The sequence below is a fragment of the Gymnodraco acuticeps genome, unplaced genomic scaffold (assembly GCF_902827175.1).
Source record: "Gymnodraco acuticeps unplaced genomic scaffold, fGymAcu1.1, whole genome shotgun sequence".
NCBI lineage: Eukaryota > Metazoa > Chordata > Actinopteri > Perciformes > Bathydraconidae > Gymnodraco > Gymnodraco acuticeps.
In genome coordinates, this window is record NW_022992177.1 from 2,371,023 (window position 1) to 2,390,954 (window position 19,932).

Genomic DNA, 19,932 nt, shown 5'->3' on the forward strand with positions numbered 1-19,932 from the left:
TCGGCCTGTCCAAGGCATTGCTTTCACTCTCGGAGTGACAACTACTTGCATATAATATATATGCACATGTAGCCAATGCCAGTTTGTGCTTTGGCCTCTGTGTTCCCAGTCCAAACTTTTAGAGTGTTGCTTAATGATTGGAAAATCAGGTTAGAAGTAAAGTTAACTTCTATAATTTGTAGCTATATTACTTTATTTCTATCAACGCCCTCTTTTGTGACACTCTAAATGTGCATCTCCTATGTTCTTACTATTTGTCCGTTTCTGTGTTTTCAATGATATTATATTTTTGTACTGTTTATCCTTATCTTTCTATCATACTATATATCATCTTGTGTTTATTTTGAGTTCTCCACATTAAAATGTATGTTTCTTGCTCTCTTTAACTGGTGATCATTTCTTCTCTGTGCTCTTTTCTCCCTTTAGCATGTCCACCCCTTTGCCTCTGTTAGATGTATTGTGTGTGTGAATAGCCCTTTATTTTCGTCTCTTATTCTTTGATACTTATCAGACTGACCAAACTAAGCCTTTCTTGTGTTTCCAGGCTTTCCTTCCTTCATTTCATATATTTTCTTGCAGCTCTGTTTCTCTCTAATGTGCTGGTGTTTGTAACGATCTCACTCCGTTTGGTTTTGGTTTCCGTAACCTCACTGTTCATGCTATTAATGCTTTCTATCTCTTCTGATACAGATTAATAATTTTCCGCTTGCTTTTTTCTATTTCTTACATTTCTTATTGAGCATCTATCTTATCTAAAGTCTTTATGATTTATGTCTACTGTTGTGTGTGTCTGCAACCTCTTTGAGTCTTCTAATTTCTATATTTGTGTGTATTTCTCTATTTACTGTTCGTTTATTGCCTAACAGTGTTTCAATGTTCAGCCTCTCCATGTGCCTTGACCAGTCATCTATGGAGTGCTGTGTGTCCAATGTGTCACATTACATTGGCCAACACTTTCGCATTGGGCTCTTTCTTGTTCTACCTTTCTTTCATTCTTTCTTTAATCTCATAATATGTATTCTCTTTTACTTTCTTTACACTTTGTGATTGTTTTCATGATGTATGTACCTTGAGGTTTTTCTCCCACACTGTTTGTCCCACTTTAACGTTATTTTTTCAACAATCCTCGTGTGAGGAAACTAAACTTAACATCTATTAACTTTTTACTAAGTACCAGCTTTGCCATGGGAGATCTCTGCTTTCTCTTAAGTTTTTTAATATTTTTTTTGTTTTGTTGCATATTCTTAATAACTGAGATATAAACACATCAACACTACTTCATCTGTCCCGTGAAACGTCTGATCCTCTACGCGTTGCTATACATGTCTGTCTTTTGTACATAAAGTGACGTCATGTTGCTATAAATGTCTTTATACATGTGTGTCTCCTTAATATCTGTAGAGGGAATTATGGGTTGATCATAAACTCTATGGGAATTGGAGAATATATTTATTAAATGAAGTGGTTTTGTTTTCTGTCTGAAACTGTGTTTGCACTTGTCGGAGGTAACTTTTTTGTTAGAGATATGGATGTTTGCCACACTGGACATATGTACAGTCATCTCAGATTCCAAGTTTCATCAAACACAATTCACTGCATCAAATGTCCTCAGTTACAGTGCCCGCCATTAATCTGTGGAATCTTTGGCAGATTTATTTGGCTTCGCTCATGGTAGCTAGAGAAAGCATAATCTACTGTACTTTGAAGTGACATCTATCCAAAGCAAACTTGGACTCAATTGGTCGTTTCAGACAGGTGGAGGTTGGACTCCCTGTGTGCTCAGACATTCTCTCTTTCCAGAGACGAGTTAGCTTCTCAGCACATGTCCTTGCTTTGTTTCCTCTGGATCAACCAATGTTTTTGCTTTCAGGGGCAACAAGCCAGTTAACAGCCCCAAGGGCCGACCCCCCGACGGCCAGTCCGTGACTGACCTGGCCAACTCACTCACTGGAGACATGGTGATGGTAAGACCCTCCCACCACACCTATACATGACATATGTTCTGCTTCTATCTGTGACACCAAGCTATACACATTGGTACCTACATGTACTGAATATCCAAGCCTTCAAAGGGTACCTATTGTGAAAACCCTTTTTTTTGTATTTTTCTATCTGGACTGCTCGCCAAACCCACAAACTGTCAAATAAGCCCAGCCAGTTTTTTGTGGGCTGCCTAGATAAACAAATTTGGGATTCAACCATTCAGATTTGGCTCCCCTCACATGCAGGCTTATTATAATATATTTCCCCCCATCTGGGTATATCCACCAACAGCTGGAGAACAGTACTTTTTGGCAAACTGGGGTTAAAGAGACCGTTGTAATGCAGAGCTTTTTAACGGGGTGAAAATAACTATATTCAGACAGATGGCATAAAAGCATAAAATAGCAGACAAGCTAAAAAATGTATGTAACTTCTACACTGTAATGTTCCCTTTGCAAGAAGGTTTTTACTAAAACAGCTGATCTATTGGAGGATCATGCCACCCAGTGCAACATTGTGGCTCATTTACGTGATTTAATAGATTTTAGATTACAGTATAGCACAGAGGAATAAGCAATATGAGCAGTAGGCGTTTTGTAATTCCCTGATTGTAATTACAAATCTGTCTACTGCTACTAAAGCACCACAAGCAGCGCCATGTCAATACAGAGCACAGTTATGCTACTGATATTTCAGAGACATGATCAGGGCAATAGATTCTGAGCTGCACAGACATTAGACATCAGATAAATGATCAATGTTTCAGGCCGACTGGACACATTTAAATAAACATCCCCTCTGCCCCTGCACTCTCACTGTTGGGGATGGAGGGGGTTGGAGATGGATAACAGGGGACATCACTTTTGGTAATTTGTCTTACAAGTAGGATGCTATCCACCCTGAAATCACTTACTATATATGACTTATTTAGCTACAAACACAACTGTAAGAAGGATCAATTTGCAGTTCTTCGCCTTTCATACGATGTGTTGACAGTAGGGGACATTTTGAAATTTGCCAGACTAAATTGTGAAAGAAAACCTTAAAGGAGCACTCCAGCAGTTTTCTATAAAAATAAAAAAAAAGTTTAAACATATTAAAGTGAAAAAGGCAAATTGTTTCATTTCCATAAAAACGACTGTACATCCTATTTGTAATAATTGTGTATGTCAATCAATGCAGAAAACAGCTTTAAAGAGGCCCTTTCAGACATGTTCCCTTTCCTGTAGTGTGTTATATAGTTTTTTTGTGTGCAATTAAATGGTCGGAAAGGGATAAAATCCCAAAGTTCCCATAGGGAGTTTCTCTCCCGAACCAGAAACCATAAGAGTGAAGGAAACGTACTGATGCCCGAAGTTTTAAAGTTACATTTAGTAAACTCGTGTGTGTGTGATTTTTGCAACTATTCGCATATTTTTGGTAGCCTACTACAAGTCATCCTCCATGCTAGAGCCATGCAGGTTGATTTAAAGCTGCATGTGATAATAAGAGAGCCATAATGGAACAGAAAAGAAACACAGGCAGTTCTTACAGCGGCAATCAAGTGAGACAAGCCATCCAAGGTGACTCACACTGTTTGATAAATTAGACTTGGAATATTTCACACTTGCGCTGCCTGTCACTTCTAAAACCCATATTGTCAGAAGCTGAGTGACTGAGTCTTTTCCTCTTTGAAATTAAAGCTCTGACCTAAAACATTGAGAAGAACTATTTCAGTTGATGCTCCGATTGAGGTGACATGCAAACCAGACCACCAAGATGATATCTTCCAAAGTATCAATGGAGGAACTTGCACAAAGTGAGCTACTGATTGTATTATCTCCCTCAAAGTCCTCCAACGCTTCTTTCTAATCAATGCTATTGTTGCATAGAAAGAAGAGGAGAGACAGAAGGAGGAGGCAGGGATAGAAAAGAGGTGACCACAAAGCCTATAGCTGCGAGTGCAGACCACCAACCTTGAGCTGTGCTTTCGTTCACTCTGTGCCACTCGTGAAACGCTCTCTCTCTCTCCTTCCCACTCTTTCTGTTTGTCTCTCGCTCTCTCTTTCCCCTCTCTGTCCGCTGCTGTCTATCAGATAGTGGCCTTTTAGTGCACAGCAGTGATAAAGCAGTCAGAGTGGCTGTAAGGGAGAATGGGTGGTCTAAAGCTCGCCTATCTACAATCTGAGCACCTCCTGCCTCTTAAGAACATTAGAAAGGAAATTAAACCCTCTCAGTCTTCTTAATGTCAGACCAATCTCTGCCTTAGAGCAGCTGCTTGAGTATGCTCTGATAGAAATTATGCTCTAACATCTCCTCCCCTCACAGCGTCTCTCTGTCACGGTCTGTGTGGGAGGAGGTGTGTGCCCTTGGTCTGAACTTCTCCTGTGAGTGGCTGCTGTTGCTACTGCATGTGTTTGATATTTTTTTGCCTACATTTGTGGCCCCGCAGCTGTCTCCAGGTTCAGAGGATGATGATGGTGAAGGGCCCATCAGTGAGAAGCTGGGCCGGATCCAGTTCAGCATAGGCTACAGTTTCCAAAACACGACCCTCACCGTCAAAGTTCTCCGGGGCCAGGAGCTCCCCGCAAAGGACTTCTCCGGCACCTCCGATCCCTTCGTCAAAATCTACCTGCTGCCCGACAAAAAGCACAAGCTGGAGACCAAGGTCAAAAGGAAGAACCTCAACCCGAACTGGAACGAAACCTTCTTGTTTGAGGGTCTGTGTTGTTTCCATTCAGTTGCTTATAGAAGAAATGCTGCAATTGTATTGTTTGTTTTTTTTCTCCAAATGTGCTATTAACATTTTTACACTTATGAACAACCCTTCAAAAACCACAACAACTTGCTAAACATCAGTCAATGCGCTCTGATTAATGTTCTTTAATCTGTTAAAAGATGAATGTGTAAACATTTGTGGGCCAACTAACTGTTTCCCCCTGCATACAGTTTTAATGTAGCTAACCTCTGAGTGTGTTATCGATCCTGTCCTTTAGGATAGACTCGCATGAATAAAACTCATTATATTGTTTATATTACAAAGTGTTGCGGAACTCCATTCTGAACTCACTGACAACCTTACGTTTGTTTAATTGTTTCATTACATTTGAATGAACAAAGAGTCATTTCTGAACCCACAAGGAGCACTGTGGGAGATGTGTGAGAATTCACAAACAATGTGATTTTTTTTTTTTTTTTTCATTTATTTAAAAAAAAGCAATATTTTTGAGCATAGCAACTGCAGAGGAAAAAAGCAGACACACAAGTATCTGTATGATCTGAAGTTGTTTCATTTTAACCATCCTGCCTGGATGACAATGCCCAATGGTAAAATAGCCAGAATGATGTTCAAAAGGCTCCACAATGAGAACAGAAGCCAGTGCTCTTGAAACATGAATGAAATATTTCTTATTACTCGAGTATAATGATCCCTCTCAGTCTTTTGGCTGGTCTTGCAGTTTTCAAAATCCACTTTGGCCTTTGCCAAATTCCTCCCCGTTAGCACAGTGCAGATTACCCTCTCTGTACTGTCAAGAATATTTATTTCACTCTCTGCAACTTAGCTCTCCCCGTTTCTTTCTCTGTTTTAGGCTTCCCTTACGAGAAAGTGAGAGAGCGAATTCTGTACCTCCAGGTGATGGACCATGACCGCTTCAGCAGGAATGACCCCATCGGAGAGGTGTCAATCCCCCTCAACAAGGTGGAGCTGGGCCAGATAAAGACCTTCTGGAAGGAGCTGAAGCCCTGCAGTGATGGCAGCGTAAGAGAGGGAGAGATGGCCATCAGGCCCAAATGATGAAGAATCCAGTGTTTTCATTCATTGCAGTTTTAATTTAAAGTGTGATGTCATTTGTCGACTGCTCTCAGCTTGAGATGTCAGGTTGAGCAACAGGCTCAGCTAAGCCCGCCTGGTCACTGGACCATCTGTGTTTGGCATGAAGGGTTAGAGCAGTGATGTACGATTACAGCTAGTGAGTAATCTGGAGTTTGATTTTCCCTGATGAAATCTGATTGGGTGATTCATTGTTTGTGTTCCTCAGGGGAGACGGGGAGACCTGCTTTTGTCTCTCTGCTATAATCCCACTGCCAACACCATCACTGTGAACATCATCAAAGCGCGCAATCTCAAAGCCATGGATATCGGGGGCACCTCAGGTATGTTTGTTTTATCTTTTCTCTTTCTCACCCTTGCTCACCCGTCTGAAGCCCTTGTCATGACATTGGAAGCTCCATCTCTGTGTTCAAACATTTGCTGACCTGTCCGTGCTGGAGACGGTTGCCGTCTGGCTCCTAAACCGAGTTGAACCGTAGATAGCTACGGCAGCAAGGTGACATTAAATCAAGCATCTCTCCCTTGCCCTCTATCTTTCCTGCTCTCGCTCTCTTTCTGTATATCTAAGAGGATCTTCAGCCTCCAAGCCAAATCTGTGTCGGCTCAGTCTGGTTCTAGTTCTTAAAGTATCAAGTCTCCCTGTGCTTTCTGTGGCATTTATCTTTTTAAAATGACTGCTTCCTGCAGTAGTGTCTGTTAGTATTTACAGAATATGATAATGCTCCAGAATCCTAGTACAAATCCCAGGCCCTATTTCCATAAATACTTCCTCATTTGTATGTTTCCTAGCTCAGGGGAGAAGTTGACCTTGAGCTCTATCTAGCTATCTGCTTCCCTGCTGTCTTCCATGACTTTAACAATTAAGAGGTTAATTGCAAACCTGACACTAAAATGCACCTTTTATGGAAATGTTCGCCCCTGCTATCATGTAAACTGCTCTGCGTCTACATTGCAGATCCATACGTCAAGGTGTGGCTGATGCACAAGGACAAGCGTGTAGAGAAGAAGAAGACGGTGACCATGAAGCGCTGTCTGAACCCGATCTTCAACGAGTCCTTCCCCTTTGAAGTGGCCGCCCACGTACTGAGGGAGACCACCATCATCATCACCGTCATGGACAAGGACAGACTCAGCCGCAACGACGTTATCGGAAAGGTAACGCTTCACATTACTCTTTGTGTTGTTGCCTTTGGTTACGCATATCCACCTTCAGCTCCTTTTAAACTCCAAGGAGTTTGTTTTCCGTTTTGTTTGTGTATTTGTCTGTTGTTCTGCAGGAATTAAGGAAACACTCTGTGTTTCATGTAAGGCTGTAGCATGGGCCAAGAAAGAACCCATTACATTTTGGAAAGTATCCCAATCACGAGGGATACACAAATTATTTTTCACTCAGTCTCAGTATGATAGGGCATGGCCTTGGCAGAGAGCCCTCCTATTACATAGCCACTGAGGTCAGTCAAATTGTGAACAGTCCAGTAATTAATAATTGAATTATTTATACTCACATACATTTTTCACCAGCGTTGACCAAAGTGACCAATGAATAGAAATATTCCTGGAGAAAAGTTTAAAAATCTGGACCTATAGGTCTACACAACAACATGTACGTGTTAGCAAAACTTACTGTTTTCATTTTGTCATCAGGCTAACCCTCTCTCTGTTTTTAAAGTAATTATTTGACATCAGGAAACATACATATTAGCTTTCTGGGAGACACTCTTATGCCTTGCAATGATGTGTTAAAACTACAGCCAGGAGACTCGGGTTAGCTTAGCATAAAGACTGAAAGCAGAGGGACTTGCTCTAGCAGTTGCCAGGCAACCAGTGGAGACTCCAGGGCCTTACAGCAACAACAAAAAAGGATTAATTGGTGTGAGGTTTCAATGGCTAAAATATGTTTCAAAATCCATAATGTGAGGCAGCTTGAGAAAACTCCACGCTCCTTCTTTCATTTCAACTCATCCCTGCTCGCAGCACTAGTCCCTCTGAAATACCTGATGCCAAATATCGCACAAATATTGTGGCTCTTTCCGTTAAGGTGCTGCCGTGTCTGACTGAGGGCAAAATGAATGTAATTGACATGTCTAAATGACAAAATGCCATTACCTAAAAATAAAGAGATGTTTATTAATTTAACCTTTTTTTATCAAGGGGCCATTTTCAAATGCAATGACAATTGTCAATTACAAAAACAAAGAACAGGGATACACAAAGCGAAAACCTATACATAATTATGGTCTTGCCTACAAAACCATTGTAGGCAAGGCAAGGCAAGTTTATTTATATAGCACCTTTCAACACACGGCAATTCAAAGTGCTTTACAAAAAATGAAAGACATTAAGAAAATGGCATTTAAAATCAGTCATTAAAAAGAAAAGATAATAAAATAAACATTAAAAGAAAAAATACATGGATAAAAGCTACAGTGCAGTTTAAGATGTGAATAGTTCAATTAAAAGCAGCAGGTTGTAACAACTAAAACGTTCTGATTGGGCAAGAATATTTTGTAGATAAAATAAAATAAAGTTATGCAAAACTGTTACAATAAGAGGTTTAAGATCAAATAAGATATCCAGCTAATTGATTTTAATCTGGTCTGGTATTTTGTTTCAGGAGTAATGTGGACTAAAATGTTAATGTTCCCATATTTAATATGCACTCCATATCTGAAAAGGGTTATATTCCTAAGTTTACTTCATCATCCTTCCCCTCTCTCAGATCTACCTATCGTGGAAGAGTGGACCCGGGGAGGTGAAGCACTGGAAAGACATGCTCGCTCGGCCGCGTACTAACGTCGCCCAGTGGCACGCTCTCAAGGCCTGATCGCACCGCCCAGCTTCGTCCACGGCCCCTCTCCGTCTCCCACTCCCCCGACCCCCCCCCCCCCCCCTCCTCCCACCTGTCCTTATGCACAAGACTGACTTGCTGCCAGGCTGCGAAACACGGGTACAATTAGCCATCTGCTCTCTTAAACCTTTAAACTCTTTTTCTTTCAAAATCTCTATTCCTCTCCCACTCTTCTAACTTCTTCTATTCCCTCCTCTTCATACAGCTGTGTCTTAGTTTCTGTGTCTCACGACTTTGCCAATGGTCCCCCTGTTTCTGACTGTCTGTATGTCTGTCTGTCCTTATGCACTTTGCCTGTGGAGGTCCGATATGCAGTTTCTTTGTCGACCCCTTGGTTCTGAACTGCACTGCAATCCTCGACCCATTTAAGGTGCCAGTCCTGTGGGATCACAGAATCTTAAGTAACGATCTAATCTCATATAATCCTATTGTATGACTATTCCAGGTAAACAATACTATACAGTATGTACATTATGTACATGTACATATTAATATATTAGGAATAGATTGGCAGAACTCCCCCTATACCCATGATTAATGTACCGTATGCTATCCATAGCCTGTCTGTTGTTTCCCATCCCTCTTTTCTCATCATTAGACGCCTTGTCATCTGTCTCAATTGTACTATATCCTGTCCATTTCAGCCTTCCTCCTTTTACTCAAAAGTGGTTTTAATGTTCAGCTGAAGTCGTGGAAAGCAATCAATACTCGGTTTGTGATGAAACCTGCTAAACTCGAGATGAAATTGTTGATACTGCTTTCTCTTCTCTCCCTCTTTTTCCCCTCTTTTTATCCTTATGGTTTCCTCTTTCTCTTCCTCTGGCACAATATTAGTGTATCCAGCCTTTCTGGACCCCCACCCCTCCTTGTCGTCTGTGTGCTGTGGGTGCTGTGCTGTAGCTCCAACAAAAATAGAGATTAAAAAGAAAAAAAAAACTGGACTTTCCAAAACTGGGAAAGCAGGAACACAATAAACGTGTGAAATGGATCGCTCCTGATTTTTCCAGACAAAAAGCCCTGAGACGGAGAGAGAAAAAAGAAGATGAAAAAGACCCAAACAAAAAGAAATCCCACATGATACCATGATGTCATTTTTCACAGCAAAGGAAACCAATTTAAAATCTTCTTCCAATTTTAAGATGAAAACAGAAGCAACAAGTTTGCGCTGTTTGTGCACATGCATTTGGTTTTGTGCACACTTCCGTCTGTTTATTGATGCTATGACCTTTGTCCTGTTTTGTGGTCATGTGCTGTTGGAGGTCTATCTCCACGACTGAAGGTGTGCTGGGTTAATGTGTGCCTCTTGCTATGTGTATGTGTGTGTTTGTTCACAGGAGCAACACGACTCAGACTTGGCAGAAATCTTCTTCTCTTTTCTCTTTCTCATCTTGCGCTCTTCTTGCTCTTCTTACTGCCATTGTTTCCCCCATCCTACTTTACTGCCCAGCCTTCAGAACGAGGGCACAGGGAAGTTCTATCTGCACTTTTTGAAAATGTTATAACAATAATAATGATAATGACAGTTTTGATGATGATTACAGTTCTGGTGAAAATTAAGGGAGGAGTATCTGAAAGGGTGAGCAGCAGTTGGGGAGAGGAGACGTCTTCTGTGTAATTTCAGGGTTTGGAGATGAAGTGAAGGACACAGAGGAGTGATGTAGGGCTCTCATTCTCCTCTTTTTGTTCCCCGTTTTCCTCAGTACTCCTGAGTACAAATATATGTGCAAGTTTGTGTACGTCAGCTGCCAGACTCCTGGTGTCGGGCCGCTAGTGTTTGATTGTCAGGCGAGGATAGAGAGGTCACGCTTGTCTGCTTGTCACGCGCAGGCTGGCCACCACAACAGTGCTATTAGACAAAGTGTTGATCACAGCGAGCGCTGACAGTCTTGATGCTCCTATGTGAGTCCATGATGCTGAACAACTAATAATAATACATTACATTTATAAAGCGCTTTTCCTGGTGCTCAAAGCGCTTACAAGCAAATAAAACAAAATAACAACAAAAGTAGAAAGTGCTAAGCTAGGAGGAATAAGGGCAAGGGGTTAGTTGATTAGGAGTTGAAGGCAAGAGTGAAAAGGTGAGTTTTGAGGGATTGTTTGAATGATGTGAGAATGTTGGCGGATCTGACGTGGCTGGGGAGGGAGTTCCAGAGTGTGGGGGAGGCTGCTGCGAAGGCCCTGTCACCCCAACTGGTGCATGTCTGGAAACAGCAAGGCAGATGTGGATTCATGCTTTATTGCGGAAAGATAAAAAAGACGTCATGCCTTTCTCTGAGTTTTTGTTGCCACTCACAGACACTGCGAATGACCCAGACAGCTCGTGTGATATTAGATGATGGTCTGATCTACCACCGCGAGATACTGTGGAAGCAGATTAGACATTATCTTTTCCCTGTGTGCTTGAAAGCACCACAGAGTGTACTGGTAGATGCCCTGCTTGTCACGCACATTCAGCTCAGCTCGATATTCCTGTAACGTAAATAAAACAGTCACAGAGCAGCACCATGAATACTGTCAGCCATTAAGAGCTGCTCACACAGATGTCTACTCTTTCTTAGTGTACTCTCTCTATTCTAACAGTGTGTGTTTTCACATTCAAGACTTGTGAAGCATAATCCTGTCAGGATTTGTGTTTTTCTGTAGCAGCCTGGTTTTTATGTCTAAATGAGCATCCACCTTTCGAACATCTGTCATGTTTGACTGACTCACCGAGCAAATAAATCAGCTGTTTGTTTTTAGTTGAAGCATCCCTGCTTCTGTTAATGCAGCGTTTGAAGTTACTTTCAACTGGCCCCATTAAAATGATACCTATATACTTTGGGCCCTGCAGTATATTTGATTCCCTATTTCATGCAGTCCCTTGATAGTATCTAATGCTTTTTTGCTTGTTTTGATTTACGATTATGAGAACCTGATCACCACCAGAGAGATGTTATTGTAGTCTTATCTGCACCAGGCTAGTCCTCATCCAGCGTCTCTATAGGCCGGTGTTGGCAGCGCACTGTTTGCCACGAGTGTGTTCTGGGCAGTGTGTTTGGTGTGAGCCTCGGTGCTGCACTGATCCAGTCCAGCACCCTTCAGAACAATTGGCCAGCCCTGGAGCAGGGCCCACTGTTTTGACAGCCTCTGCCTGCAGTCTCACAGCACATTACCTTCCTATTTGTTAGTCAGAACGCAGTAATATCTGCTTTCTTGGACATTAGGGACTCACTATTTGCAGAGTTAATACTCGCTAAGAATAAAAACTAACTATGAAGCATTTCCATTAGCAGGCATGAAGATGATGGATGGGGATGAAGATGTGTCACTCAAAATGAAGAAAATAATCAGGAAGCAATCGCTGTGTAAAGCTGTGAAAACTGAACGTGGTTTGAATGTGCAGGTGATGAGTCAACACAATACCGCTGCCATTTCCTTTCACTATGATTACAAGTAGCTCAAGGAGAGATAAATTGCTATGCTACGAGGGTTTGCAACGCTTAGTCATCAGTGACCCTGTAAACTGGGGGATATGGCTTTATTTTTAGTAACATGAGGCATAGTGCGCTGTTACTGATCCTCAAAGGTGCACTGGAGGCTGGAAGCTTTTAGAAAAGTACTGAGTGCTTTGCATTACAGAGTTCTTAAATGCAAATTCATTCCATGGTCATTTTTTATTTTCAAAAGTTAAGTGGAATGCCATTAAGTAATTACTGTAGCAGTGACAGTTTGGCAAAAACAAGAAGTTATTGACCTTAATCATTTGTTGGGTTACCAAAGACCCCACTGCTATAAGTAAATGTGAAAATAATATCAATGGAAAGATATTTTGTATCGCAATATAGTAATTATTATTTACATTTTACAGATTTATTCTGGCCTTATTGAAACCCAATATTTAGATGAGGATTAAACCCCTCTCTTTTACATTAACTGCATATTTGTTGAAGGTGGAAACATACTAAAATGTAATTCACTTTTACTTAGCTGACCTTTAAAACATGTCATCAGTACAAAATCAAGCTAACAAATTGATTATCTTCATAAAATTAGGACAAGTCAGCAAGTATTGGGCTGGTAAAACAGTGAAGTATATTTTTTGAACTGTTAAAGAAGAAAGTCGTAAACTCTACCTATGGTAATTCTAATCCATCGTGTATTCTTATTAATTTAAATAAAAGATATCAAGTGACAATTCATCCTCGTTGTCACAAAGTTAACTTTTTAATCTGAAACTGACTGAAAAAACTCTCAAATGTGTCTGTACAGTACTATAGCCTCTACTTTCCTAAGAAGAGGAACACTGTGGCATATGATTTATCACAGGGTATCCAGAAAGTTGCACTTTCCTTAAAATAACCAGAAGTCTCAAACCTTTTATTCTCTCAGCACCAGCAGTCAAAAAGCAACACCATTAAAATGGATGGTAAGCTCAGAGCCGAACAGTACAGAGGAGAAAGTAATTTCAAAATCCCAGTTTTATTATACCGCCACCTGTCTCAACAACTCTTAAGGAGCTGTGTTTCTTTTGGCACCAGCACTGCCAGCAACGACCTTCAACAATCTTGGGCTCATGAATACAGCATGGCAGTGCTGCATATGTCTTTTCTCAGGCTAACTCCACTCTGTGTACCTGCTCTCCTTGTGTTCAGCCTCGCTTTTTTTTCATCAGTGATTCATGCTCTGGCCGGTCATTGGTCGGTGAAGGTGTGGATAATTACCGTTTGATTGCTGAGGTTTCATTCAAGAAGACTGACACTGTCCACAACTCTGCCACAGAATTAAGGCTCATTAAACTGATACTTGAGTTCAATTACATTTTAACCAAGGTGCTTTGATTTCTCTTTATAAGGTGGTCAATCTGAAGGTTGCTTTTACTTTAGGAAAAGTCAATTTGTCACAGCCATAGTAAACATTATACTGGTTAATATTAGCACGTTAGCATTGCCATTGTGCAGTAGTGGGAAGTAACACTTACTCAACACTGCGTACAGTTTTGAAGGACTTGTACTCTACTTCATATATTTGATAATTATATTTTAAGTTAGCTACCTCGCAGATTAAGATAATTAATGCAAAGTATGACTTATACATTATGATATATTATTATAGGTTAAGATAACCATCAGTGTATAAAGTAGTTTGAATTAGCTTAATCTTCGCCAGCTGCAACATTACAGTGATAGATGCATTAATAGTTAAAATACAGTGATATCAAATATATTTTTTTCTGAAATCGGCCCTTCGGCATATTGACTACTTTACTATGTGTACCTTAAATATATTTTGATGCTTTACTTAAAGTATTTTTTTATTTCTACTGACTAGCATTTAGCTTAAAATATAAGATCTTCTAAATGAAGCGAGTGATATTGTTTGTCCTTGCCATACTCCCCCCCTCGTGATTCTGCGGCATTACATTTCCATTGATGGATATGGCTTTCATAAGATGAGTGTCAATGACTCACTCTATTGGAAAGGTGCCTGCATGCTTTGCTGTGGTGTGTGCAATATGTATTTAAAGGAAACTGTGCTTTATGTCTTAGAGAACTTTGTGTGTGTCTGCATTAGAATCAGGCTGTACTTATCTCATACTGGAGGGACTGCAGCTGACGTTTTATTCTGCTGAATCATATGACCGCTGAGTCAGCCCTAAAGTCTTCTGGGTCACATTTGTCATTGTGCGGTCATTCCGTGTTCGGCTCTCACCCTGCGCAGACAGACCTCACCTCCCCTAACTCACCCTTTCAATTGTTTTAAGCATCTGGTGAAAACCAATGTGACTTCTCCCAATCAGGGTTCAAGTAAGCATTATTTGAATGGTAACAAAATTAATATGAAAAACAATAACGAGTAATAATATATTTTTCTTTCTGTTCACATTTGACTGTCGGTCAGTGTGTATGTATGTATGTGCTTGGTGTTCTTGTGTTGGGTTTATTTCTTTATAAAAATGTGATAAGAAAATCCTTCTGTTTTGGAACCTTTATGTAAATATCGTTGGTGAAAATTAATATTTGTTGAATTTTCTTTTGTCACTTAAAATGATGAAGAAAACAATGATGTTGATGAATAACAGTGATGTTGATGATGCTGAAGCTGATTATACCTGCCCTTCTTGAATAAGGGCTTTTGATGTCCGCTGTATTTTTGTTGGAGGTGTCGTGAGGTTGAGGCAAGAGAAACAAAGGGAAGGAGTGATACCCAACACATCCCGCTGTAGCAACACTGCCACATACCTTTACCCCCCCGACACATTATCAGGAAGTGGACTGAGAGATATGTGGCGCAAATTGTAGCCTGTCTTACTCACGGCGTGACACATTGTTGTACTTCTACTATAAATTTGAAGCGGTCTTTGGCTGTGTAAGAAGACACCTCCCTGTGGAGACAGTCTGCCCGGTCGCTTGGCATCACATCTCACCCCGTCTGCTTATAGGCTTGGGGATTTACTGTAATGCCATTGTGTTAGACAGGATTGGCCCTGCACTGACACTGATGATGCCTACCTCATTGAATTTGCAGTCATTATTGCTCTGCTGGAGGCCATACATGGGGATGGGCATGTAAGGAGGTGGGAGATTTCCAAGTGGGAGGATGTTTGTCATACTCCGACCCTGGAAAGACAATTTGCTTGTGATTCAGCTTCCTATTCTGGGGGGAAACTCATGATTAAGCACTGCCTTGAACTTGCCACATTATATGCTCGTCTCCTCTTTTATCAGATATTTGTATGAACTTTCAAACTCCAGCAAGAAAAATCCAGGACTAGTGCTATGAACCCCATATAGCAGACGTATTGAAATGAGGGGTTTTGTGAGGTAGAGTAAGATTGATTTCTCCAAAAATCTGCCCTCTGCCTTCTCAACAGACATATGTCCGGCCCTCTGCTGCATCCAAATAAGAAAATGCACAGGGCTGTAGTCCAGTTATTTTTAATAACAGTCCCTGCAGGTGTCTGTACGCCTACTCCCCTATTTTCCATATGCCACAGCCTTGTGTATCTGGCTGGGTTTATGTACAGTACAGGGACAGAGCTTATCAGTTTGGTTACTTTTAGGACTGTCTCCGCCACAGACATGATATGATACAGCAGATACTCCCAGCAGCTGTCTGCAGGAAGGACATAGAATACAGTCCTGCCTTCATTTGTAATACCATCCTTTTGAGGGAGTCCCACGAGGAGTCAGAAAATAAACACACACATACACACACTATCTGTCGCTTATCGATCCACTGCGAATACATTCAGAATATGAATCCTTTAATTCTTCTGAAGATGTTTGTTTTTTCTTTCCTCGCTGGTTGTAAATATAATTGTGATTCCGTTGGAGCATACTCTAACTCCTGCCATAATGTGGACATTTTAATCAGGTAGGTAATAAGCAATACACTTATCGAGTCCTAATGCCATACACTGAAATATTACTTACCCAGTCTGATGGTCACTCTTTTGAATTTTGAGGGATGTCGAGGGTAACACTCCTGTTTCTTCAACTCCTTTCTCCACTTGCCATAGCCCACCTCTTCAACAAAGAGTGCTCTAACTTAAAACACACAATTGTGATGTGTACAATCTGATTTAATGTATTTATTTATGTATTTTTGCCAACTTTGTATAGTGTATAAATATCTATAAATATATGAAAAATGACAGTACTGTATAGATTTTAGCTGCCTGGTAAGGTTAATAGTATATACTTGGTAGACTAAAAGAAAAAGCGTAGAGCTGTTCAAAAGCCAGTCATTGAGAAAATGCTTTCTGTAAAACCCGGTGCCACTGGCTCTTTTTATATCCTAGGTTTCGTTTCTGGTTTGTTTTTTTATTATTGCCGGTGGGATCCAAAGTGTGTGTTGTTTCTTCTTTTCGTCCGTTTGTTTGTTAATTAGTTTGTTTGTTGTTTTTTTCTTAACAAGACACAGCAAGGTTCTGGCAGCCAGGAGAGTGCAGTGGAACGCAGACTGGGACCCTGTGCAGTAGTGTGTGTATGTGTGTGTGTGTGTGCGGGTGTGTGTGTTAGATGTGTGTCCGTCCATGGTAGTACTAGTGCTCTCTGTGCAGTGCCTCCCCACCCCTCTCTCTGATGTAGTTGTGTAGTGTCATGTGACGCAGTGTGTGTTAAGGTGCAGGATGACTGTTGGCTGAAGCTGGCAGAAGCTCTCTTCTCTCCGTGTCACCTCGTTTCCACTCGTCTTCCTCGTTACGCTTCGTCCTACACGTATAGATTTCATCTTCCTCTTCTCAATTTCTCATTTACTCTCCCATTCAGCTTGTAATGCAAACACCACCAGAGTCTAATTTCCCAGTAATCCATGCTTCCTCATCTATTTGTGATTCTTTGTGCATTAGCATCTCTCTTCCGTCACACTGCACATTACCTAGTTTTTCCTACAGCACTCTGTGGACCAGAGAATGATTTAGCACAAAAAAGAGCATCCTCATCCCTGTTCATGTTTCTGCTTCTCTTCACGGAGTTGTACTTTTATCCACCTCTCTTCACAATCCCCGAGGAGAAGGGCAGCTGCCAGCTCAGCACGCAGAAACACAAATCAGCCATAATCAGATGTCAAGCACAGCCCTGATGCTCAAATCTATGTTGTGGTGGCTTCACTGCCGCCCCGTTTGTAGCAAGAGAAAGAGAATAGACTTAAAGATTGGATCAACTACACACAAAAAAAAGTAGTGGGATATGTGCATTCGTAGTGGATTATTATTACCTTCCCTTTCCCTCACTAGATTTATTACTAAGTATTCCGATGTGTTGCTTGGTTGCTCTGTACATATCTGTGTAGTACTTCTGTTGATGTCCCTGTGTTAGGATAGTAATGGGTTCTTACTGGGCGGCCTCCGCAGACGTCCTCTCCCTCCTACCTCGTCTCATTTCCTCAAAAACTTCAAACATTCCATCTAAATACCAAGTGAGCAACATTTTAAAGACGATTAGATTACCACGTAAGCTGGGGGAGTAAAAACAGCAGAGGGACTGAGCTGCAGACATTTCCGCTGGAGCCATGATAATAACCAAGACGTCTTGTCTGTGTTCACGTCCCTCTGAGAGCTGATGGCACGCTCAGCATAAAGACCAGCACACTCGCCTCTCTGCTCCTCCGTTACCCTCCTTCACACCAACCTCATGGGGGAAGAAAAGGGTGAGGTGGGTGAGGAGGTGGCAGAGCCCTGGGGGGCGGCAGAGAGGCGCGTCCCATGGTCACATCCTGGGTCAGGAGGGAAGGGAGCAAGGGCGTCTCGAGGTCAAACCCAGTAGCACTTTGGTTTTGCGTTCCATGTTTTTTTAGCCTCTCCTGTTTTTTGGCCGAGCGGACTGTGATCTTACTGGTTGATTTTCTCGTTCTCCTCCACCCATCAGTGTTACAGAGTGTGTTGGGTGGACGGAGCCATGGAGCTGAGCTCTGATTTTGTTCCATATTAAAGAATCATTTTTACAAAAGAACTATACAGAGATTCAATGGTCTTTCTTTGAAAAATGGTCTTTCTTTAAAGGACCGGTGTTCAGGGGGATTTATTGGCAGATAAGGAATATAATAAATGTTTTTATTTGTGTTTAATCTCATAGAACTATGAATTGTTTTGTTATTTATCTTAGAAGGAAAGCTTCACATCTTAAAAGGAGCAAGTCATTTTCCTGGTCCGTCGTATGTTTCTACAGTTGTCAAAAACCAAACACTGGTTATAGAGAGGGACTCGAGCCTTTTTCATGTTAAAGTGGCAGAGTGAATTTAGGGGTGGGAATGCACCTGAACTACTCTGTAGGTTCTCTACATTTCATAGATTTCCTTTCATGGTTTCATGGTCCTCAGAAGTCTTACTGACTTAAGTGATCCTCTGAATTCTTCTTCAGTACCACCATGAGGTTGGTATTTTTGTACGTCTTGACTACAACCCGATAAATTGCCACGGAAATTGTAATTCAAGATATCCAAGGTCTCGAGGGGATAGATTCATATAATTTGGGTGATCCTCTAATGATACATTTAGTGCCAACAAACTGCTAAATTGAGGCGGATATAGTCATTGTGATATTATAAGTATGATGACTATAGAAAACAAATCATTGCCAAGTACTCACAGAGGTTCTAGCCTGACTGTAGACTTTCAAGCTCCTAATTGTGACTACAGTATATGCTCTCTTTTTGTCATGAAACATGTTTTTCTTTTACTGATAAATAAACTCAATATCTTGGGATTTTTTTAATATTTTATATGTTGGACAATTGTTAAAGGGGTTAAATGAGTCAACTTGGACACATACTTATTTTGTGTACGTTTAAAATATGATGTATGCTGTTACATTAACTCTTACCCTAATTGGAAGTCAGGTTTCAAGACCAGAAATAAAAAAACAGCCTGACAGCAAAATGTGAACAGGGGTACTAAATGGTTGTGGCCATGTTTTGTCTCACATAATGCACATTACAGTGTAATTACACTGCAATATAAGTGATTAGAGTGTAATGACACCATTCAAATTCAAATTGTTCTAACATTTGCTGATAAAGGTGACAATTTGCAAAGGTTATTTTTGCCTTTGAGTGCAATTAAAAAATGCATAGTGGGACGCTTCTACTCTGAGCATAACATTAGTCAGCATGAAGGTAAATGAATTGCAAAGCTACATGCTACACTCAGAGGAAATCTTTCATCCCATTTTCAAGGATGATGACACTCATTACTCTCATTGCAGTTTGTTTCATTTCTAGTGTGTGTGTGTGTGTGTGTGTGTGTGTGTGTGTGTGTGTGTGTGTGTGTGTGGGTGTGTGTGTGTGTGTGTGTGTGTGTGTGTGTGTGTTGTGTGTGTGTGTCATTATAAACATTCAATATTGCAACATCAACATGATGAAATAGTTTGTCTTTAATGTAATCTTCTTCTCATCGAGTTACATAATAGTCAATATTGTACATGTCAGGTAATATACATGTTTTGACTTAAAATATCTTCTTTCATGCCCGAATCCCCCTCTGCTCGTCACAGCCTGCCTCTTTGCACGCACCAAAGATGACTGAAACTCGAAATGGAAAAAGATGACAATGCAATTTACTCCAAACCGTACCTGCCAGATTTGCCTATTAAGTAGAGAAGTCAAAAAGGAAGCAGGAAGGAGATAAGACCCAGAACAGAGAGGCAGTGAAGCAGAGAAAGCACCTCCGAGACCTGACACACAAAGAGGGGTCTTAGCGCCTGAGCCGTCTCTTTATGTCTCTTTAAATATGAATTCCATGCTATTGTATGGCAGACATAGAAACAGGTTATTGAACCGACAGAGAAACTGTCGAGACTCTCCTCCTGGCTCA

The 19,932-nt window shown here is 41.0% G+C and overlaps 1 protein-coding gene across 5 annotated transcripts in view; it reads left to right on the forward strand.

Moving 5' to 3' along the window:
- Positions 1-18,076, forward strand: part of syt7a (synaptotagmin VIIa) — an 89,469-nt gene extending 71,393 nt beyond the window's left edge. For 4 of the 5 annotated variants that reach the window (XM_034204997.1, XM_034204998.1, XM_034204999.1 and 1 more), the window contains 6 exons: positions 1,871-1,964; positions 4,415-4,682; positions 5,553-5,722; positions 6,003-6,117; positions 6,750-6,949; positions 8,514-18,076. In XM_034204997.1, the coding sequence (XP_034060888.1) occupies positions 1,871-1,964; positions 4,415-4,682; positions 5,553-5,722; positions 6,003-6,117; positions 6,750-6,949; positions 8,514-8,618 (952 nt within the window). In that variant the 3' untranslated portion in view covers positions 8,619-18,076. The remainder of the gene's footprint in view (positions 1-1,870; positions 1,965-4,414; positions 4,683-5,552; positions 5,723-6,002; positions 6,118-6,749; positions 6,950-8,513) is intronic. The other variant, XR_004567921.1, reaches the window with a different exon arrangement.
- Positions 18,077-19,932: the final 1,856 nt, after the last annotated feature.